The 24,110-nt window shown below is 37.3% G+C and overlaps 1 protein-coding gene across 6 annotated transcripts in view; it reads left to right on the top strand.

Moving 5' to 3' along the window:
* Nucleotides 1-24,110, top strand: part of ATF7IP (activating transcription factor 7 interacting protein) — a 105,101-nt gene that overhangs the window by 69,542 nt on the left and 11,449 nt on the right. For all 6 annotated transcript variants that reach the window (XM_035544319.2, XM_035544316.2, XM_035544321.2 and 3 more), the window contains exons 5-10: nt 618-755; nt 1,172-1,237; nt 1,907-1,980; nt 2,519-2,607; nt 4,234-4,869; nt 6,475-6,542. In XM_035544319.2, coding sequence (XP_035400212.1) covers nt 618-755; nt 1,172-1,237; nt 1,907-1,980; nt 2,519-2,607; nt 4,234-4,869; nt 6,475-6,542 — 1,071 coding nt within the window. The remainder of the gene's footprint in view (nt 1-617; nt 756-1,171; nt 1,238-1,906; nt 1,981-2,518; nt 2,608-4,233; nt 4,870-6,474; nt 6,543-24,110) is intronic.

The following is a 24,110-nucleotide window of genomic DNA, read 5'->3' as shown; positions in this document are numbered from 1 at the left end:
ATCCAGAAAACTTAACCACTTTTATTCCTTGTTTATTTCTTTTTCCTAAGGAAGATTTTTACGCTGCAATAGTCATGATTTAGGAGTGGGAGAGAAATAATAAAAGTAATAAGTAAACTTTGTAGAAATCAGTCTCTTCTTCCCTGTTTAGCTTCTGCAGCAAAAGCTATACAGGCCATTTCTGCTTAGGGGAAAGTGCATATCAAAAAGTAAAGTTTTGCTGAACATCTTTAGTTTCCATTCTTTGAATGCCATTGTCCCTTTCAAGACTAGAAAAGAAAGAGGAAAAACTAACCTATGTAAACACAACACTATGATAGTATCTTCTGTTAGTGTTCTATTTAGCAGTAATAAAGCCATATATATTTGAATTAAATTAATTAAATTAATTTCTTGATTTAACGGCAGAGAAGGGGCATTTTATTTGGCAAAACAGATGTAGAAACCTTGCTTAGCTGTGCTTACTGGTGACTATAATAACTTTGATTGATAGGGCGCAGCCATTGTCATTGTTCTTTTTGTGGCAAGATTCTTTTTGAGTCGAGAATATTTTTATAGACATTCTCCTGAATTTTGGGATTATATTAACATATATATTTTTATGAATAATTTGGCAGGTTATCCAGAGACTGTTAGAAGAAAAACTTGCTGCTTTACAGTGTGCTGTATTTGACAAGACTCTGGCAGACTTGAAAATGAGAATAGAGAAAATAGAATGTAACAAGAGGCATAAAACTGTGCTTACTGAACTACAGGTGAGTGGTTGTGTGTTGAATTGCATACTAGAGTCAAATTTAAAAAGTAAGATCTTCAGCATTTAGTATTAAGTTTCCTGTAGTTGTTTTTATGGAAGCCATTTTGACTCCACGGAGAGAAGTGGGGAGGAGAGAAAAAACAAACAAAAACAAGTAGATGGGTTATGTTTGTGCAGTTGTGAATAGCAATGAAAATTCTTATCTAAGGTGTGATTGTGATACACACGTGTCTTTCTGCTGCTCTGAAGTCATGCAGTAGCACTGTATTTCATGGAAAGAAAAATTTCCCCTTATACAACAATAGTTTTGTATTGATTTCTAAGTTGTATATCTTTTGGTTTGTATAATTTCTTTAAAGGTTCTTGGGGAGGATATTTATGGATTTGTTTGTTTGTTTTCCTCTTCCTCCCATTTAGGCTAAGGTTGCTAGATTGACAAAGCGGTTTGGTGCAGCCAAGGAGGACTTGAAGAAAAGACAGGAAGTAAGAACTGCATTTGTTGTATTTGTTTTTCTGAGCTAGCCTAAGCTTTGTATAGAAGAATAAAGAAATCTTATACGCAGAAAGATGTGACCTGGTTCAGTGGTGTTCACAAATAGGTTCATCTTACTTGGCTAAGGCAGTGATATGAAAGAAAAGAGTCTTTAACACCTATTAGGTAATTCTCACTTGCACAGAATGTCCTTTATACACCGTTAGTGTGAAAGTTCCGTAAATTATGTGTATGTAAATGTAATTTACTGCAATATGAAGAGTACAGAGTGAATCCCAGGTATTGGGGCAGAGGGAGGAGAGGAGATGAATGGATACAAACAGAAGTATTTCTCTGTGTCCAGAATAAATATTCTGGATTACTTACTTTGAAGAAGTGGAAGCTTAAAAATCCATGAAAATCCAGAAAGAAATTTTGGTTCTCATGCTATAAAAACCTGAAGACGAAAGACTTATAAAGAGGGAGGATGTAGAAAAGGAGATAGGTAGGACCAAGTAGGTTTTGGGCGATTTGTAAATTCTGTCAAGTTCATGTACAATTTTGCTTCCAGAAAATTTGTACCTCACACAGAAAGGAATGAATATGAAGTACAATTAAACCGTGAGTTTGCAAGCTTATTTAGTTGTGTGGTTTTTTTGGTTTTGTTTTGTTTTTGGTAGAACTCACCAAACCCACCTCTGTCTCCAGTGAAAGCAGCAAGTGACACTGTGAGCACAACCAATATGACATACCGGTAAGCAAAGCACATCGCTGTGACCATGGTAAAATTTAGAATAGGACGCTTGTAATACCTCCTGTAAAGGATGATCGTTCCTGTTTTGTTTTGTTTTGTTTTTTAATTAGTGTTCTGCCTTTTCCTTCATTTTGCTGTTCAACTGGAAAATTCCATTTTCTTTCACAGAATTCACAAATGGACAGTATTGAATCCGTTCCTAGGTAAAATGGGGGTTGTTTTAGCAGTTAGAAATAATAGATTGAAATGGAAGTCTAACTTAAAGGAAAGAAAAATTCTGTTGTCAGAAAGCAGACACAGTGCAAGCATTTGAAACTTACAAATAAAAAATTCTGTGGGGTTTTGTTTTTATGAGGATTTTTGTTTTTTAGTAGGGGACTATCCAAAGTCAATTGCATAGGGGGCAGAAAATAAATAGGTTTAGAAAATATTAATGAAAAGAGCAGTTGTAAAATACTTTTCCCCCACCATTGTACTGTGTATCATTATATTTGATGGTGGTGTATTGAGAAAAACTAACTGAAACTTCTTTCTATAGAAATGCCGGCACAGTGAGGCAGATGCTGGAGTCAAAGAGGAGCGTAGGAGTGAGCACAACAGCAACGTTTCAAGCCTCTCTAAGTACAGGTGGGAAACTGCCTACAGACTTTATAAATACGCTTCTTAAAAGTTTTATTGCTTCCCATTAATTAACTGAACAGAGTAAAACTGTTTCCTGTGACCTTTTTTTCCTGGCATCAAAAATCACTACTCTCAGCTCCATAATACATTCCCAGTTTAGAATAGAACAGAATAGAATAGAACAGAACAGAATAGTTCAGTTGGTAGGTACTAAGTCTTCTAGTCCAACTGCCTGACCTTTCCAGGGCTAACCAAAATTTAAAGCACAGTATTGAGGGCATTTTCCAAGTGGCTCTTGAACACTGACAGGCATGGGGCATCAATCACCTTTCTAGGAAGCCTGTTCTAGCGTTTGACCACCCTCACAGTAAAGAAATTTTTCCCTCTATCTAGTCTAAACCTCTCCTGGTGCACATTTATGGCATTCCTGCGCATCCTGTCATCCATTACCAGGGAGAAGAGACCAACACCTCCCTCTCCACTTCTTCTCCTCAGGAAATTGTAGAGAACAATGAGGTCACCTCTTAGCTTTCTCTTCTCCAGACGAGACCACTCAGGTGTCTTCAGACTCTCCTCATAAGGCATGCCTTCCAGTCCTTCTAACATCTTTGTTGCCCTCCTCTGGAGGGCATTTTAGTGCTTTCATCTGTATAGGTGCGATTACCAGGCAAGGCGAAAAATGCATTTACTTGGCCAACCAGAACGTATGGGTAAATGAAATGCTTCAGCAGAGCGCGTGCCTGGCTAAGACAGGAAAACTTGCAGTCTCTCCGCTGCTGAGAAGTAAAACACATGACTCCCAGGCCATTTTTTCACTTGCTTGTAGTAGGGTGCTGATTATCATCCCCTCTGACTATTGGCTACAAAAGTTGAGTGGGGAACTAAGGGAAGTCACAAGCCTCAGTTCTTAAGGGAATCACGTTGACAAATGGAATTCCTGTATTAGAATTTTGTAGGGAATGTAGAATCAAAAGCACCTTTAATTACCATCATGTAGACACTGTATCTTCAGTTTTGAAAACTGCTTAATATTGAATGCTGATTTTTTTTTCCTACAGAACCATCTCATAGTGGGAGTATAATGCCTATATGTAGTGTGTAATTCTCCCAATCTTTAGATTTAATCCTGAGATTCTGTTGCATAAAAGCAAATGTCCTTTTTGGCACATTAATCCATGATTTCAGTAGAACATTTTGGCTATGATGTCCTACCTGTACAAAGCAAGTTAGTCAACTGATTTAGGTTTTTCTTTTCTTGTGTTTTCTGAAGGACCAGTTGTTCTACCATTTCTGTAACGAGTGTTTAAAGTGCCATACTTCACGTGTTTTCATCATTTAAATCTCAGAGCTTTTCTCAGACCTTATGTCATAGTTGTTTGCATTTTTTGTCATTTGTATATAGTTCTTTCAAACTAAAATACAGTATTGACTAACTAGTACATTGAATATCACAGCATACATCAGTACAACAGAAAAAGAGTATATATAGCCTTTCTTTGCAAAAAGTTAATCGTATTCCAAACGTTTGCATCTGTTGTGTTGGAGTGAAACTTCCCACTTGGTTCAAATACTTAATTTTTTTTTCTTTTTTTTTCTTTTTTTTTTTTTTTTTTGGTGTGTGTGTATGTGTAGTACCAGCTTCCACTTTCGTTGCGCCTCAAATACCTGGCAGTGGACAGCCTAAGCCTCAGACTCCAGTGACCTCCAGCCCCTTGACAACAACAGTTCTTTCCACAGCTAACACGGCTGCAGTTGTTGGCACAAGCCAAGTACCCAGTGGCAGCACTCAGCAAATGTCTGTCTCATTGCAGTCTTTGCCTGTAATCTTGCATGTACCTGTTGCAGTGTCATCCCAGCCTCAGCTTCTTCAAGGCCACACAGGAACTTTGGTCACTAACCAGCAGTCAGGCAGCGTTGAATTTATATCTGTACAAAGCTCATCTACAGTTGGTGGCCTTACCAAAACTACAGTGTCTTTGGCATCAGCTAACACAACTAAGCCAAATAACAGCCCATCTGTGCCCAGTCCCAGTGTTCAGAGGACCTCTCCAGCCAGTGCTGGATCTATAGGGACAACTTTGGCAGTACAGGCTGTTCCAACTGCACATCCTGGTGTACAGACCACAAGAACTTCTTTGCCCACAGTGGGTACTTCAGGACTTTATAATTCTACCAGCAGTCGAACTCCCTTACAGATGAAGATTCCCCTCTCTGCATTTAGTAGTACAGCTCCTATTGAACCACCCACCATTACAGCGCCCAGAGTGGGTAAGTTATGCTTGACTATTGGCACTGGGAAAGGAAAATGGTTGTCAAAGGGAAACATAAACATGTAGTTCTTTGGAAATTTTGTTAGTGTATTTTACTGAGATGTGTCTTCTGAGTGGTCTTTCTGTTGAAATTGTCAAGATCAAAATCATCTGTCACAAATGTTTCAGCCCTTGTTGAAAATCATCTCTTGTTAGAAGGAGTAAACAGTGTGGCTCTGTAAGCTTTGTTTTATTTAGAACTTGATTTACATTATTTCTGGCATGAAATCAGAAACTCCCATTCTATTATTAACAGCTTGATATTTATGTTTTTTAATACAGTCTCACAAAATAATGTGGTTGCCTTTCCTAAGGGCAGAAAAGAAAGTATATTAATTGACTTAATTTTTACAACACTTAAAAGTAAACACAACGGGGAAAAGACACAACTGAATATTAATCTAATTCCAAAGAAGTACGTTTATTGTCTTTAAAACAAAGTCTCTGAGCACAATGAAAGTCCAAATATGGTATTTAGATTAGTTATTTTAAAATGCTTTCCCTCCATCTTTTGCCATGCCATGGTGATTCTCTGCACCTCTGATTTTACATACCGTGATGTCTTTTTCTAAGTGGTCCTCAAGATTTTCTAAGTGGTCCTGAGTGAGTTGGAATCATAGCCAAGAGTTTCTAATTGGCACAGTATGATGTTAGGATTAACTCAAGCAGAGCTTGACATCAGAAATAATTTAATTTTCCCGTCTCTAAAATACCTGTGTCAAAATCTCTCTTCCATCAACATGACAGCTATACACTTTGTATTTAGTTTTTATCTGTAAAGCTAGTATAATGATATATAATACAACCTAAAAAGGGTTGCATGGCACAGATCAGGGACAGTGACCAACAGAAGGCTCTATGTGCCCAGAAATTTGTCATGTTTTCTGCAGTTCGCATAGCCCTGGTGGATCCCCCAGTGGTTTTCTCACCAGAACTGAAACACTGCTTTTGGCCAGCACTGTTACTGATAAGCTCTGGTTAAAATGAAAGGGAGCGAGAAGGGAGAATTTGGATTTAAATGTTTACTTCAAATATTCAAGCAACTTCTGCTTAAGTTGCTAGTATAGATGTGTGTTTAGTTGAGCTAGGAAGAATACTCTCTCCCTGCACAGTTTGCCTCAGTTACATATTTTGCAGTCTAATCGTCCATTGTTTAGTCAGTTTTCACATAAAAATGTTGAATAATTTTTTTTCAGTTTAATATCTTGTCTGTCTACATACAGAGGCAAGAGAGGCTGGAACTATGTTTTGTCCTCAGATAACCAAGGGAATTGTTCACAAAGTATTTGGAATATACTGTCAGACTTTCAGGGAAGGGAATGAATATTACTTCTATGCTGAAAAGTGCCATTTTGCTTTTTTGTAACTTCCATTCCCTCTGAAAAAATAGTAGTAATTAAGCTTGAATACTTGCAGTTGACACTGGGCTGAAAAATATTAAATGTACCAAGTAGTGAATGTTTAGTATCAAACAACTTCAAATGTTGCCTCCCAGTTTGTATAGTGGATAGCAGGATTCAGTACTGATTAGATACTGCAAATGAACAATTTCTTGACCCCTCAGAAAACCAGACAAGCAGGCCACCAACAGATACTTCGGCAAACAAGCGAACTGCTGAGGGAACAACACAGGTAGGTTGTTGATTATGTTTCTATATAAACTTCTAAAGTTACAATCCACAGGAGATAAGCTCTTTACCTTTATTGCTCATAATGAAACCATTTTAGTTTTCTTTTTGTGCCATCCTTTCTAGTTTCTGTCCATTTGTATTTTTCTTCTTCTTCTGATCCAGAGTATTACTGGGAGCATGAGCTTCTGGTAATCCTTTCAGAAGTTTTCCAATGTGTTTGTGTAAGTAGATGACTTAGTAATTCCAGAGAACAGTAAAACCATGTCTGATACAACAGAGCTAACATGAAAGAAAACCCTGCTCAGTTTTTGTCTAAAGGCCTTGAACTTAAAGATACAAGTATTTTGTAAATTATTGCAGCTCTTTCATTTTCACATTAATCCAGAAGTTATTAAGAAATGGAGTTATATTTCATTTCCATGTCATAAAAAAAAAGAAAAAGAAAAAGAAAAAAAAAACAACTTCAGGAATAACTACTTCATGATAAAGGGGAACTTCTGGATTCTTCATCTAAAATTTGTTGACCTTGCTTTGAAATTTTAAGGTTGAATTTAAGCTATTTAAAATTACTTGTAATTAAGGTTTTTTTTTTTTTGCATACAGATATTTCACAAAGCACCTCATACTTACGCTGTTGTTGATTGGAAGACATTTTACTGTGGGGAATAAAATGAATTTCTTCTAGCCAAAATTTCCACATTTAATGGTGTTTCAAGGTGCAGATAAATCTGAATTGTATTTCAAAGCAAGAAGAAAATATTCTGTTTTTCACTTGTTGCAGAAATAGTCTGGCAGAGATGACCAGTATTATAGATCATAAGTCATGCCATACTGAACCTTTTAATTAAAGCATTTAATAAGGAATGGTTGTCATTTTTAAATGATACCTGTGGATTATAGCTATAAAAAATTGTCAGTGTTTGATATGTAGGAAATTAAGTATCAGAATGGTTGACAGATTCATGGTTTTAAGGTTTAATTTTCAGTATAAGATGCATATTTTGAAATTTTTCTTCTTTGGTAGAGCCTGAAACCCGGAAAAGATTTTGGAAAAAAAGATTGTGTGTGATAGTGGTATTTAGCAATGGAAGGTGAGCAAGGAGGAGGGAGCTGATAGACACAGGATGCTTTCCGGTTTTCAGCTTTTTGTTATAGTATATGTTTGTAGGTTTGCTTTCAGTCGAACCAGTTAAAGCATGTGTAATGCCATGGTTAATAAAGAAGGACCAGATGCATTTTAACTGGCTAGTGAGGTATGAAACTCACATGCCATGTCATTTGAAAAATCCAGTTAATGCCACCTGCTTTTTGTTATGTAAGATCCAAAATATTATGTATTGCTCCGCACTTCACAGCTCTCAGAACAAAAAGTAGTTCGCTGTGTGCCGTATACCTGTGGCATATTTGATGGTACAACTTTGATCAATTGTTTCGAAAAGCAGTTGAAACAGGAAGAGACTTCATCAGAAAATAAAGAAGCGGTAGAAGCAGCACAGATGAATTTTAACTTCCCTGAGGATGTCCTCTTTGGCTTGGAGGAAGAGGAAGAAGATGCTAAGAGCATCAAAAACACCCACAAGCAGACTGGCTGGGCAGCTAACCTATTAAAACAGTGGCTGGCCAAAAATGGCAAGGATCCTAGCTTTGAATTGGTCCCAGTAAGTGAACTCAATGATATTCTAAGAGAGTTCTATTACACAATAAGGAATCACGATGGAAATACCTACAGTGTGGCAAGCTACAAGTCAATGCGTGCTGGCTTAAACCGGCATCTCAAAATGCCACCGTATAATCGTCAGATTTGCTTAATGAAGGACAAAGAGTTTGCTAGTGCAAACATGGTATTTGTGAGTGTGCTGAAGATGCTGCGCATGCAGGGAAAGGATGAGACTCACCACCATCCTCCTATAGCTGCTGAGGACTTGCGTAAGATTAAACAGTCTGGTGTGTTGGGATTGCACAGTCCCCTGGCACTCGTCAACAAGGTGTGGTTTGATTTGCAGTTGCATTTTGCCAAGCGAGGGAGGGAAATTTTAAGAGATCTGGCTCCAGATGCTTTTGTTGTTGAGAAGGACAAGAACGGGCGTCGATATGCCATGTTTAGGTATCCTGGCAAAGGAAAAAATGGAGAAGATCCTCATAAAATGGGTAAAATGTATGATATGCCAGGGGACCCAAACTGTCCTGTTTTTTCCTTGGAGCTTTATTTGTCTAAGTTACCTCCGGAGCCCCCTGCCTTTTACCTGCATCCTTTAAAGCTAACATCAGAGCAAATGCAAGAACAGCCGGTATGGTACAAAAGAGAACCAATGGGTGTGAACTACTTAGGTACGATGATGCCCAGGATAAGTGTGGCAGCCAGGCTCTCCCAGCGATATACCAATCATTCGCTCCGAACTACCACCATCCAGCTACTGTGTGAAGCAGGACTGGGGCCTAGAGAAATAATGGCAGTGACGGGCCATCGCTCGGAGTCTGCTATTAGACACTACTGGGGAGCTGCAGAAGTTCGCTACAGGGCTTGGTCAGATGTAATGGAGAATAATGCCCCCAGTTACCTATATAGCAAGATCCCAAATGAAGTCGTAAAAGAATCACTGTCTGGTGCCTCCACCTCTTCTATAAAGCATGTGGTTGTAGAACAAGGCAAAATTTTATTTCCTAAGAAATCTGGGGTGCTACCTGGCAATAGTTCTGTGACTTTAGTCCCTGAGGGACATACAGCTCTCAAATCTAAAAGCCCCATCCTGTTGAACCACAGTTCTTCCAAGGTGTTTCTCCCCACGAACATAGACAGTGTGAACCTAACTGGCAGTCCCCTTCGAGGCTCTTGTAATGAACCTGTCTTCATAAAACGTGTGATAAAACAAGAACCAATGACTTGATGCTTCTGTAATGGAACTGATTTCGAATGAGTTACTAAAATGGAAAAAATTATCAAATTTGTTTTTTCACTTGGTCTACTAAGGAAATTTCTTGTGGTCTAGTTTAGCAAGAAGTATCCTGTTTGCACTCCTGAAGGGAGCTATGGAACAGAAACTTAAAACAGAGCAGGGCTTGGAGTTTGTATGACTTTCTGTGGCAGCTGGGACTTTTAAGTGGCTCAGTGGAGCTATTTAAAAAAAAACGAAAGGGGGATATTGATTTCCACTTAGCTGAAGAGCTATGCTTTCTACACTAAGTGCATGGCTTTTATATTTTGTGAAGTGTATTTATTACACTACTCTGTGCGTGCTGGCACTACTGTAGCATCTTACAAATCAAATACTTGATTACTGGAAATCACAGAGAAATGTACAAGCTGAATGAAACAGACAGAGATACGCTACGAATAGATACATATGCATGAAAACACCTGGAATTGCTTGACCACTGTCACTCTCTTTGTTCAAATTGTTACCAGACTTGCCAGAGGATTGTGCTGTTTTTGTTGTTGTTGTTTTAAACACTTAAAATTTATTTCATCTGTGAGCTACAGATTTCTGTTGCAGGGCCGTCGTTTTCCTCTTTCAGATTTCTGGCTAAGATTTCATTCGTTCTGTTCTCCAAAAGCACTATTTGATACAAATTTATACTAAAATTGATATCTCTTCAGTTGTGCATGAAATGAGAAAAATGTTCTCAAAAGAGCTGAGAACAAGTTTATTGCTTAAATGGCCAGTAATTAGAATTGAAGTGTTGTCTCTATGTGTGCTTATCTTATGAGAGGTGTTTTTTGTATTTCCTTCTCACCATCCCCTTTCTTCCATTACATTTCACACTGCCTTTGCGGTATAGTCTTTGTGAGTATAATATGACAGTCCATCAGAACTATTTCTCAGGAAGTATGTCCTGTTCTTCCCCACCAAACGCTATCAAAGCACTCTATTTAGTTTTAACTTTAGATTAGTTCATTAGTCACTCTGATAAACTGATCCTATCATTACATTTTGCATAGGAGGTTTTGACAGGTCAGAAATCCTCACAGGGAAGTGGATATGAATTATGTCTGAGAAATGAAATTGTACTTTAAAAAGGTTCTTTAATGAAAAAATTTACAAACCAGAAGGGCTAGTCTTAGTTCATTTTTAATGACCCATACTTGAGAACCTGACTTGACTCGTGGTTTGTCTCTCCTTTTCTATGCCATGAATTTTCATTAGAGACTCTGACAAATTGAGAAATATTACTATAAATAAAAATGAAAATGTGGCCATCAAATCATGGTCTAGGTTGGGAGAAGAAACAGTATAGCATTTAAAACTGCTTTCCGTTATATTAACTGAATAAAATAAGAATGGCTTCATCCTTTTGAAATGCATGCATACATACTTTTGTGTATGTGTGCGCACATAGTTTATCACATTAAGGACTTAACTGGAAGTGTTTATGTTGCTCAGTAGTAGAACAAGCTAGAGAAATATTCCAGCTGAAATAATAAATTTGCCAGGAAAAAAATCTTAATTCTTTGCAGAATTTCCTTGCTGAAAAAGACTTCCAAATATGGAATGTGATTTAGCATTTTGTCATAATCTGAACAAACATCAAGCCGATGCCTGACCTTAGCAATCTTTATCTTGGCTGGTGATGATTATCTTTGTGGCCTTGGGTAGATCAGTTACGCTTACTGCAGCGTAAGAGCAGTGTGGAGTGTTCAACTTTCTGCTTGATCTCATTAAAGATTAAGAGGTTTTGAGATTGCTATATACATCTTATGTATTTATTTTATGTTTACAGTCAGTTTTATTTGCTGCTGTTATAAATGAACAAGCAAGTTGATCAGGTATAATTCTAATATAAAAATTACTTCTGCCACACAGTCCTACATTTGCTTAGTTGCAGCAGTAGCTTGTGACATCATTGACTATAGGAAGGAAATCACACACCCAGAATTATTTTATCAAGCATGTAATAAATCAAACAGAAATGGCAAAGCAATCCTTTCTAGCGACTAGAAATAAAAATTGAAAAAAAACAAAGGGCAAACAGTTCTCACAGCAAAGGAGAATTATGCGGTAACTTATTCTAAGATATTTTAGCATAACATAGGTTTTCAAATGTTAGGGCTTCGTAGAATTCATAATTCAACTAGACTGGCAGATTTCATTTCTTGCTTGAAAAGATTTGCTCCAAACTTTCACCGAGATGGAAACCTATTACTTTCTCTGGCATAGAAATTTCCTATTGTCTAGATAGTTCCTTGTTTTGGCATACCAAAGTTGAACATTTATCCTGCAGAAACAAGAAAAGTATGTTGCCAGGAGATCGTTCTTTTTTTGTTCCCTCTTGCTGCATACTATTATGGTCATACTGACCACATGCCCTGCTCTGGTCCTAACTGCATCTGTGTAATTGACTGTAACAGCATATTGCTAATAGTTTCGTTCCTTAATGCAAATCTAGTAGGTAATTCGAATGGAAAAAAAAGGACTCTTGTGGCAAATCTGGGCATGTCTCTGATTCATCTGAACTACTGTTTAGCTTCTAATTTGACTTCCATTCTGTTGGATGCTAATTAAGTATTTTTAGCTTCTCATTTGCTAAATTGTAATTTTACTGACACCAACTATATACAAAGTCTTCTTACTACCTTCAGTTTGAACCTGATACTTCAAAGCTACTGACTGCAGTACTGCTATGTTTTTATTGTCATGTGAAAGTAAAATTTTTTGAAACTGAGAAAAAGCATTCCTAGTTTGGGCTGGAAGTAGGATTGCTTTGAAAGGGTTGGAGTCGTTAAATATTGGTGGAAAGCTTAATAGAATGAATTCTAGTTAGTAGAATGTATTTCTAGCCTTCTGCAACTGAAAAATCTTCCCTTTGCCTCCTCCCACTCCAAGTATTAAATGGATCTTCCCTACATGTATTTCTTCTCCAGAAAAGCTGAAGTAGGCAAACAGAGCAGGTGTTTGGCTGCTTCTGTAAAGTCAACTTTGCCCATGTGTGCACTAATATGGGTGAAGTGGTCTTCCCCTCCTTCCTCCCTCTCCTTTTGCCCTGTTTTTCTTTTCTGAGAAAATTTTAAATCAGTCCCATTTTTTACAGTACAGGGGTGCTGTGTTCATTAAATCTGTCACAATTGCTATGAATTGGACTCCTCGGTGGCAGTATCAGCAGAGAATCTCAAACAGCATGATAACTAAGTTTGTTATTTTTGTTTCCCTTTCCATTGTATTTCCATTACACAGTAGAGCATGTTAGTGAACCAACAGGTTAAGTACAGTTTGTTTGTTGTGATTTTTAAGGCACCATTGGTTCAAATCTTAGTATTGAATTGTTAGTCATCATTTAAAATTCACTTTAAAAATGAATATAGCAAATACACATTGTAGTAAATTTATCATCTGTCACTCTTGAATTTTTCTAATTAGATTGTCTTGTAAAATTCATTTTTCATTTCAGTTGCAAAAAAAAAAATGCACTTGGGCTTAACCAAGTCAACTTAATTTGCTTTGTTTTGTTTTCCAACAAAGGCTGCCACATCAGTGATTAAATTCCATTTTCCATGTTGGAGCTGATTCTGAAAACGGGGAGATGACAGTGACCTTTAATAATAAATATTATTAGTTTATCATCTCATTTTCACAATGAAGCTTCAGTGCGTGTGTGTGTGAACTTGTGTTTTCTGTGTTGTTTTTTCTTGTAAATTTGGAAATCTCTGCTGTTGGTTGCTTCAAGGAGTGCCCTATTTTTTATTTTTATGAAGTTAGTGTAGTATATGACAGTATAAGTTTTTTTTCTCTTATTGCTATGTAAGCAATTCATCCCCACTGTAAGATACTGTGATCTACAGTGTGGGAAATGAAGAAGGTAAATGTTCTTCACTGTATGCACTTTTCCTGTGCCCACTGAAGAGCTCAGTTGTGCAGAATGTCAAATATCTGAACGCATTGGAACGATGCTTTGAAGCGGAAAGCTTTCTTAGCTTTGTGGTTTTAGTCTGGTACATCTCTGGTTATCCTCCAGAATCATGCAGCTTTTCAGTAGTTGAACACTGTCTGGATTAGTATAGTCAAAGCTATCAGTAAGCAGCTTGGTGGACGCATGGTTTTGCTCTACTGCTCCTTTTTCAGCCTTCCACTGCTTCTTGCTCCAAAAGGGGTGGTCCCAGGGATGTAGGAGGGGGTGTCTTACTGTGTTTGTGGTAGTCTCTGAACTTCAATTTTTTCCTGTTTGCACAGAAATTTAAAGCACACTATTCAGTCACAGTCATTTTGCTAATGGCCATTCCAATGCCTCAGGTCCCAGAACTGCATTTGTGAACACAAGACAAGCACTTTTAATGTATTACAGTACATACTATTGTTACAGAAAGGCATTTTTAATTATATAACAAGTCTTTATAATGGTTTTAAAGTATTTTATTATGAATCCCAGTTATAGATACAGGAAGTATATATATATAAGATATAATATATAAATATATACATGGCATACTGAGGGAATCTATGAAAGTGATTTATTACATTGTGACAAAATAACAGTGAGCAAACTTGAATGGGGTTGGATATGTTAAAAATGGCTGTCATAAAATCAGCCCGTTCAAGAATGAGTATGTTATATTTGTTGTACCACCAAGTCAGGCAAATAGTCTTTTCTTGTTCCTCACTCTGCGTGCACCTTATCCTCTTACGGAGCAAAACAGTCTAAATTTCATCTGTGCATTTCACCTTTTCAGCTAACATTAGGTTTAAAAAACAAACAAACAAACACCAATGTCCAATCCATTTCCCATTGTTTCTGACATGCCTTGATTTGTTTGGTTGTCTACAGTTTAATTTAAGCCATTTTGCTGACTATTGGAAGTTTATCTGGTAAAATGTTAATAAAATACATTTATAACTTTTTTCCCTTCATTTGCAATGTGTAACGAACTTTGTGAGTGTCTATTGGGGAAACAATGTGAACAAAGTGGACATATCACCTTAAAACGTATAAGCAGCTATTAATTCTATATTGTTGAAGCATTATTTATGAAAATGTTTCCTGGCATTTCATGGCTTTGTCACTGAAAATAAACATGCATAATTATATATGTAAAATGGGATACTTGATTTTTGTCTCTGATCCTGGGGCTATGTTTGTGCTGTTTAAAATGCACCTAGCTCTCATCTGTAAGGTGAAACCTTTACCTGAGTCTAATTTGAACTCTGCATTGTTAAGGTGTTAGCAGTTTAAAGGTCATTCAAGAATGGGTTCACTGGATTTTTTTTTTTTCCCTTACAACAGCTACCCAATTCAGCTACATGATGTCCTGTTGAGAATTTTTTGGATGATTTTTAAACTCATTTTTTTACAGTGGGTTGTCTTTCCCTGAGACTATATCTGTGTTACTTAAACCAGCCCCCAGTTACTGAGAGCAGCTTTCAATAAGTACATGTACTTGTGTTTTGTAGGCTCCAATTTGTCAGTTTGGGCCAAAAAAATCTAGAGTTTTTTTAATAAACAGTCTAACTGATGATGTCATTACAGCAGACACAAGTAATAGCTATAAATGGCTTCATTAATCTGAAACATGTTGTAAGTAAAATACATTTACTGATTAGTAGTATATTTCAGTGGGATTTGGGGAAAGAAGGTAGATGTTTCACCTTACTAGAGTAAGAGCCAGTAAGGAGATGTGTGTGTGTGCATGTATGCATGTATGTGTTTATTATATACCCTTTTAACTGTTTGATTAAAGAAAAACAAAATCATAGCAGTACGGAAATCCTTTTAAGCATTGTGTCAACTGTTCCTTTGTAGTTTTAGTTGGAATTACAATTGCTAGTGCCTAAAAACTGAATCAACTTTTCATATATGTTCCTTGATTTATGTTTCTTACTGGTGGGGGTCACAGAGCTAATGTCTATCCTTTGCAACAAAGAAGTGAGAGGGTATATAATACATGGGGGTTACTAAGACTGGCTACTCATTTTTTGAATGCGTGCATTGTTGTTCTGTAGAAAGTGTTGCACAATACTGAATAAGGGTAAGGGGAATGGTCTGGTAAATGGAATACATAAAATGCTGAGATAGGTGAGTATTACACACTATCAAAACAAGTATTGCAGCCCTGTGAAATTTTGTTTGTGCAAAATGCAAACTAGGTAAACTGCTAGTTTTATTGCATTATCATTTATATTTTCGTTGTGGTAAGAGATGACGAATGCATTTGGTGCCTGATCAAATAAATTTCCATGACAGCTTTGTAAGGCTGGAATAATTATTTCAATTTTGTGGGAGTTAACTGCGTTGGAATTGATAACTGTTAGGGAGTGATAAGTTTGAAGCAGTCTGTGATGGAAGTATACTTTAAAATGTACTAAAAAAGATGTTTTCCGCAGCTTCTTCGCCTGTGCTTGAAATCTGTAGTTTTGTATATGGATGACAAAAAACAAAATACGGGCTTTGTACTTATCCATACGAACACAGTATCACCCCCACGCACACGCCAATCCCAGAACATACTTTTAACATCGCTCCCCGTAATTTCAGATTGATTTTGCTATTATATAACGCCTTGGTGCGTCATGTATGACTGTGGTGGTGTGATGCTTCATGGAATGTCTGTTTTACAAACCCTAATTATTTTCTGTTTTGATAATGTAGAAGCTATTAATAATAAAATTGTCTGCACTGCATCAGTGTGCCACAAATAATCTTCAGAAATTTGATCATTACTACCCTGGAGTTAATTTTGATTTTGCACTGCTTTTTGGTGGTTTTTTTTGGTTGCTTTGGTTTGATATTTGTTCTCCATTTTTTTTCACTTTTACTTACTAAAATGTTCCTTTATGAAAAGCAGGTGGCATTACAATTAATAGTGTGGTTACTTCAATGTGATGAACTGAACCGTGGCGTTATATAATATCAAAATTTTTATTTTTTGAATCACGAATATCATACTTGAATAGAGAAGTGCATATTCAAAACTTTCTTCAAAATACCAATGGTTACCTTTTGGTATTTCATGTGGTAAAATATATGTGCATGTCTGTGTGTGTATGAGTTTTGTTATATAAAATGATGTAACAGATAACATTTTCTGTTTACTTTGTATTCTAGAGTTTTCTTTCACAGTTTTCTTCAGTAGTTTGTCATTGACATATATAATGTTCTAACCACTTTTTTTTGGGTTAAATTTCACAATAGTAGTTATGATGAAAAAATACTCTGTTCTTTTCTCAACATCATCTGCCATATGTGCTTTGGTCTTTAAATTCAGTCTCCTTCCTTGTATTTGTTTTCTTTACGGAATTGGAATAACTTTTCTTCCTCTTTTTTTTTTTTCCTTTCAAAATTACAGCTGAATTGACCTAATTTGCAGCAGTGCTGTCTGAAAAAGTTGATATTCTTTCTCCCACTAGAACATATTTTACATTGAAAATGGTCTCAGCATGTGGAAAAATTGAGCATGGTACATAAGATGTACTGAGTCAATGTCCCTAGTTATGTCCCTTATAGTACATAAGATGCCTGAGTCAATGTCCCTAGTTTTCCAGAGGCAGATGCTTCAGAATCCCTTAAACACCAGAGGCAGACCATCATTTTATTGCAAGACTGATTCCTTTCTGATTTTCATTTATTCATTTTCTATAAACTCAAGTATTTCCTGATATTACCATCAATTATATACGGGATGTAATGAAAGTCTTCAAAACAATCAGAAAAAGTTTTTAATTATATAGAATTTACATCGGTTATACAGTAAAAATGGTGACTTCATAGCCACTCACAAGTTGGCAAATCTTGCGAAAGTTTCAAATTCAGGTGACCCTGTTCTCTGTTTGTGTCTTCAGAAAGTTCCATGGTTTTGACTTCCTCTAAGACCTCTTTTCTTGTATACCTCTGTTTAAATTTGTGTAGTATTCACATGGCATTGATTCTTGAAAGCCACTGTCTAGAATGTATAGTTCTTTTCTTTCTCAAGGAAAGTTGTATTATTTCTTTTTCCTAGCATTTCTTCCCATAATTGTGTCTCATTTGTCAGTACATCTATTTCTCAGTACTTCCTTTAATTGTTAAAAAGATTTTTGTAGTTGGAATTTGGAAGAAGTGAGATGATATGTTGTCATAGTATATGCAGTGGAAAATGCATGAAATTCTAAGTCACTTTTACCAATCCTTTGTAGGAAACCATAAATTGTAGTGTAATTACTGTATATAATTTTTATACAAGAAATTAATGTCTACTTCTGTTTTTTTCATATTAAAAGTCTTGCTCTGAAGAATTAGTGCAATAGATCACTTTTCATGAAAAGTTTTACAGCTACTAGAACATTTAGAAATACCTATTTCTATTGTAAACGTAAGAAAGAAAAATGTAAAAATCTGAAAATTCTATTCAATTTTTACATGCTTTTCATTATTTTATCTTCCATAGGCACCGTAAAGCAATTTTAAGCTTAACTGATTAAGTGGTATTGAGAGGAGCCTATGACTTAGCCTCTGTTTCAGGACTTAGGAGGTTTCACTCTGATATTTGAAAGGGATAAAAATTTACTCTTTTGGTTTTGCCCATCTTCTCAAGTCTTTAAGTTGCTCTTTTCACAGTTATGTGGAAGAGCTGCTTGGTACTAAAATACTTTTCCTCCACACCTCCCAAATTAGATGCTTGCCTGGGGCATTTGCCATGCAATCAAAGCCCAGGGTAGTTATATGTATTGTTAAATGCTGCAGGTGTAGAGGTAACACCGTGTGAACTGAAGAAGCCAGGGCAGGGACATGGAATTTGACAAGATTTTCTTTAAAGAATACACTTTTCAAAAGACCATGAAATTGTAAATGTGTGATTCCTTCTTCTTGGCTGGCTTTTTGAGGAAAAATGCACAACACTGAATGAGTGAAGTCACAGTACAGAACACTCACATAGTCCTTCTATACTTGGACTAGTGCATGCTCAGCTGCTCCTTGGCTTGTAATTCTCTTTTCCTGTATTTTTTTTCACCTGTGTTTCTGCTTTTCATCATACCTTGCAGTCGTCTTCACACATTTCACCTCATGTGAACTTAATTTCCTTTTATGACAAGGTTACTCATCTAGTTGACCAAGGGAAGCCAGTTGATGTAATCTCTTTGGATTTCAGCAAAGCATTTAAAACAGTTTCTCACAGTATCCTTCTGGACAAAATGTCCAGCATACAGTTAGATAAATGATGCACAGTGCAGTGGGTGAATGGTTGGGCTCAAAGGGTTATGGTAAATGGGGTTGCATCAAGGCTGGCGGCCAGTCACTAGTGGGGTTCCCCAGGGCTCCATTTTAGGGCTGGTTCACTTTGATGTTTTTATAAATGACTTGGATGCAGGACTTGAAGGTATACTAAGTAAGTTTGTGTATGATGCTAAATTGGGAGGAGCTGTTGACTCCATTGAGGGTAGAGAGGCCTTGCAGAGAAATCTTGACAAATGAGAGAGCTGGACAATCACCAACCACATGAAGTTTAACACGAGCAAGTGCTAGATGCTGCACTTGGAATGAGGCAAGTCTGGCTCTACTGGGGCAGGAGAGGCTGAAGAGTGGTCCCACAGAAAGAGATCAGGGTGTTCTGGTTGATGGCAAGTTGAATACAAGTCAGCAGTGTCCTTTGGCAGCCAACAGGGCTAACTGTATCCTGCGGTGCATCAGGCCCAGCACTGCCAGCCGGTCAAGGGAAGGGATTGTCCCGCTCTGCTCTGTGCTAGTGCGGCCTCACCTTTAGCGCTGTGTGCAGTTTGGGGCACCACAATATAAGGATATAAAAGTATTAGAATGTGTCTAAAGGAGAGCAGCAAAGATGGTCTAGAGTGCAAGATACGTGAGGAGTGGCTGAGGTCCCTTGGTTTGTTCAGCCCAGAGCAGAGCAGGCTGAGGGGAGGCCTCATGGCGGCCTGCAGCTCCCTCACGAGGGGAGTGGAGGGGCAGGCGCTGAGCTCTGCTCTCTGGGGACAGCGACAGGACCCGAGGGAACGGCATGGAGCTGGGACAGGGGAGGGTCAGGCTGGGGGTTAGGAAAACCTTCACTGAGAAGGTGGTCAGGCACTGAGACAGGCTTCCCAGGGAAGTGAACATGGCACCGAGCCTGACAGTTCAAGAAGCATTTGGACAATGCTCTTGGACATGTGGTCTGATTTTTGGGTGGTCCTGTGCGGAGCCAGGAGTTGGATTCGATCCTCATGGGTCCTTTCCAACTCAGGATATGCTATGTTTCTATGTGTTTTACTTTTCAACTCCAATTTCCATAAATCTTCTTGGGCACATATACATTAGACTGAAGCATGAAACGTTCAGTTACAGGACACATTGTTTTTATGCAAAGTATCTTACTGCAAAATGGAACTTCACTGACCAGGTGAAGAATAAAGATGTGACTATATTAAAATTAGGAAGTTGGGAAGAGATGGTCTTGTATTTCTCTTGCTATCTTCTAAAATTTTTGTCACGTTTATCTGTAAAATGTGACATTTCCCAAAGGAGAGGATTTTCTCGATCCTGACCCCCCCCCCCAATAATAATTTAGAAATTGTTAGAAGAATATGTTTTAAACAAAGATTATGTTTACTTTTTGTTATTGTTTTTCAGAATGTGTTATTTGTTTTACTCACTGCAGAAAAATTACTGCAGAAATAAACATATAAGAAGCAATTCAAACCTAAGCGGGAAAAAAAAGTGCAATAGATTTGTGCAGATCATACAAAATCAGATTTTAAATAGACATAAATGCTAGTAATAGTTAATTTCTATTTTCATTTTAAAAGTATGAAAACCATGTTTGTGCCTTTGGGACAGATGAGGCCCAACACATTTCTGTGATTAATTGCTTTTTCAGTTTTGTTTTGTGTTTTGTTTTGCTTTTATATGATGCCTGCATATACCCACTTATTTGTATCAACAACTCTTCTACATTTTGTTTAATGTTTGTTCTTGTTCCCTTATAACTGGAAGCTTAGATGGGAACGTGGTCAGCATTGGTCTCACACTCTTTGGTATCCTGACAGCAGGCACAGAGAATTTGCACTCTTATTTTCATGATGTGTATGTGGTTGTATTTGTCATGTTGCTTTATGTAAAATTGTTGCACTTCTGGCTGGTATGTGAAAGCAGAAAAAGATTCAAACTGAGGCAGTCAGGTACAGTTGTGGTTGACTGTATGGTTTAGGTCCCCGTGTTGCTACTCCCTGGTTGCACAAAGTTAAAACGTCAGCTCTGGGTAAACTGGTGCAAAATGTAAGTGTGCACGACAGCATTTTGGAGCATTTAAAAGCATATACATTAACATACGTAAGCTGTTACAATGGATGGAAGGCAGTCTTTAAATTTATTTTAAATCCCAATGTAAAATTTTAAGTTTTCTATTGATTACTAGAAACTACCCAGTGGCTGTTGTAAACAGATTTCTTGCGCCACTTCTGGTCAGTTTGGAGACTGCTTTGTTTCTGACAACTGAGAAAAAGTGGTTTTAGAGGTTATGGTTTTGTTGGTTGTGTTTTTGTTTGCTTTTTACAAAAATTAAGTTTGTTTTATAAATATGTTCCTGAAATAGATACAAATCATTTAATATTACTGTGGTTATTTTGTTCTAGTTACAGTTTATTTGATATTCTGGGCCACTGACTTCAGACTTGCTAGGCATGTGAAATAAGGCACAAGACATGTTTGTTTTGGGTTCTCATGAAATGGTTTTTAATGTTTCACTAGTGTGATGAAAACGTGTCATGGTTGCATCATCTTGCTCTTCTGCTGAGATCAGCTGAAGCAGGTTCAGGTGTTCTTGACTTCCCTGTGTTTGGAGAAAGCTGAAAACTCATAGCAGACCGGAATGACAGGACTTTTCTGTGTTCCCAGTTTCTAGCGAAAAGCTTTCTGAAATCTAATAGTAGGAGCTGAAAAACGTATTCTCTTATTTCAGTTTTTGATATAAATGTGAAGGTTGTTCATGCATGTCTGGAAGTCCAATGTCACACTTTCTTTTCCCTTCACCGGGGCTTCAAGCCTTCTTAAGGTGGTTTATTGTTTTGCTCTGAGCAGCATGTTGGACTCTCCTCTTCTGATGTGCAACAGGGCCCATCCCCTTCTTCATTTTACAGAAGCAATAGCAGTTGTTTCTCTCTAGCCTTTTCTCAAACAGTTCTATTACAAACTAGAGTTTTGGCAAGTCCTTGTAGCAACAAAAATTTCCTGGAGATAATTCATGCATAATATAGTCATGATACCCAAAAGAGCTGTTTTTATTTTCTTAAGTGGTTGGGCACAGAACATTCAGAAAAGCGTTTATTAATTGCTTTTGGCAGGGATGATTCCAAATGCTTCCATTTGTAGGTCTTAACCATTCAGTTGGTAAGCAATGACATTCCAGAAACAGCTGGTATCAAGTGATACAGCATCTCTCTCAGGTCATGGAAATGCTTAACTTCTTCCCTGTGGGAATGTAGTATGAACCAGTCCAGTCTCGGATTCCCATTTCTTTCTGAATCTCTTCTCTTTTCTGGACTTGAGAGATCTACAAGAATTTGAAAACCCTGCCAATGCTACAGAGTATAGAAAGGGACCCTGCTTCTCCTTGTAAATGTTAACTGATGCTCTGAACAGTCAAAATTCTGACCCTTGTGGCAGGCATAATCAGCAGTCTATTCTGTGAGGGAATACCCTGACAGCACCATACTTCCCTACATGCTTTTGGTAAGCAACGCAATATGTAGCATTTTCAGTGTTTCAAGTTTCCTTAAAATTTTCCTGTACCCCTAAATTTTGTTCAAAGGTGATGTATGGCAGGTGAACTAGGAGAAACTAGCTGGGGAGTGCTGTGTGTGGAGTACAGCTTCCTCTTGGAGTAGCTGAACTGCGTGCCGTGGAAGTGGAACTGGGGGTTGTACCATAGAGCACCACTCAAAAGTGCCCTGCAGATCCACAGCTTCTAGTACAGGTTGTGGAAGGAACCAAACCACTTACAGGTATTTCCTGTCAGGAGATTGCTGCCAAGGTTGTTCAGTACAAAACCCTAAATGAAGTGACTAACTCAAAGAAGGTCTTTCCTTCTGAAAAGTGCATGCTTGAGACATAACTGGCCAATTGGATTATTTGTTTAGTATTTCCTGTTTAGATAACTAGAGATTCTGGCCTTCCAGACACACCAAAATCAAAACTGCATGCAGTAACACATGCAGACTTGGAAATTCAAAGAACTTTCAACTGGCATGGTTAAGTAGGACTTCAAAACAGTTTTATACAGATTATTTGTTTCTAGGGATTTAGATTTCCTTCTAGAAGAAGAATTGAAGGAAATTACTTCAGACTAATAGATTTTATAGTGGGGGAAAATAAATAGCTTAGTGTTAGTTTTTTCTTTCTCTAGTTCTTCATAAATCTCCCTTCTCCATTTTTCAGTCTGCTTTCTCCTGGCAGAGAGCTGTAGTTCAAAATACACATCATTGACTGGGAAGATAATCAAGTTGGAATGAAATTCCTCTTGACTTCATGTTAATCAAGTACTCATTGATTATTTGAATATGGCTTTTATCTTAAGCTTCAAGTGGTTAAATCAGCTCATCATACTAAGAAAACTGAAGCTGGAAGGTTTTTGAAATAGAAATCACTCAACAGAAGAATTCCATGATTAATACATCTTTCAGATGTTTATGAATAGAAAAGACAGAGTCTATATAGAGGTCTCTTCTGCCACCTTGGAACATAAGTACCTAGCTATTTTTTCCTCTTTTTCTTTTTAATCATGTAGGTTATCAGCAGAATTTCATTGGTGGCAGCATTAGAGCTTAAGCAGAAATCAGGTTATAATCTAAATGCATAATGAAGAGATCATTCATGTCAGGCTGTCCAAATCCAGTGACCAATAATTCAGAGACAGCTTTCATTTGTATTTATTATGATGCTTTTTTTCTCTCTCCTCAAAGCCTTGCCTGTGTGAGAACTGTCTTTAAGACCTTCTTAAAGGTTTTGCTTTACCCTAATTAAAGTTAACAGAGTAGATAATCTCAGTGCTTGGACTTTTTGCATCTGTCCCCATCAGACCACACAGCAATAACTCTAATCTTCCTAGTTTTTATCATGCTGGTGACGTGTGGCTGATAACTCTTATGATTTTTTTTCCATGTTAATGTTAATTATTCAGTGATGTTGGTAATTATGTTGCTTTCCTAACCCCTTGTCTGTCCCAAGGAACCTGGCTTACTGTAATCCATGAGTCAGTAGCAGTTCAGCCCAACAATAAATGATCATCTTTTCTGCAAAACCAAAGAAACACAAATTTTTGCATCAAATTTAAGAAAGACAACATTGACTTCATTCAAGATCTGTTCTAGAAAGCAGATTTAAAAACCCAGAAATATATAGGGCCTTCCCCAACGTTCACTTCATCAGCTAAAGGAAGAAGCTGGTGGTCCAGTTCTAGTCTGAACAGCTAAGGGAAAGTCATTGATCCAGAAGATAAATTTTGTTTGATGGTCCTCTAGGTTTTTATAACTTTAAGCCTTCACAATAACATAAAAGATGTCTTTATCCTCTCTAAAGAGATGGTTACAAATGGTTTCACATATAGAATAAGAAATGATGAATTTTGTGATAGTGGATGAAATACAATAATGAAGTTACTCTTAAAAGCTGGAAACCTTTGGAGTTT

Source organism: Cygnus atratus, chromosome 1 (genome assembly GCF_013377495.2).
Source record: "Cygnus atratus isolate AKBS03 ecotype Queensland, Australia chromosome 1, CAtr_DNAZoo_HiC_assembly, whole genome shotgun sequence".
NCBI classification, from domain to species: Eukaryota; Metazoa; Chordata; class Aves; order Anseriformes; family Anatidae; genus Cygnus; species Cygnus atratus.
Note: the sequence above shows the minus strand (reverse complement) of the source record. Positions and strands in the feature narration are given on the sequence as shown.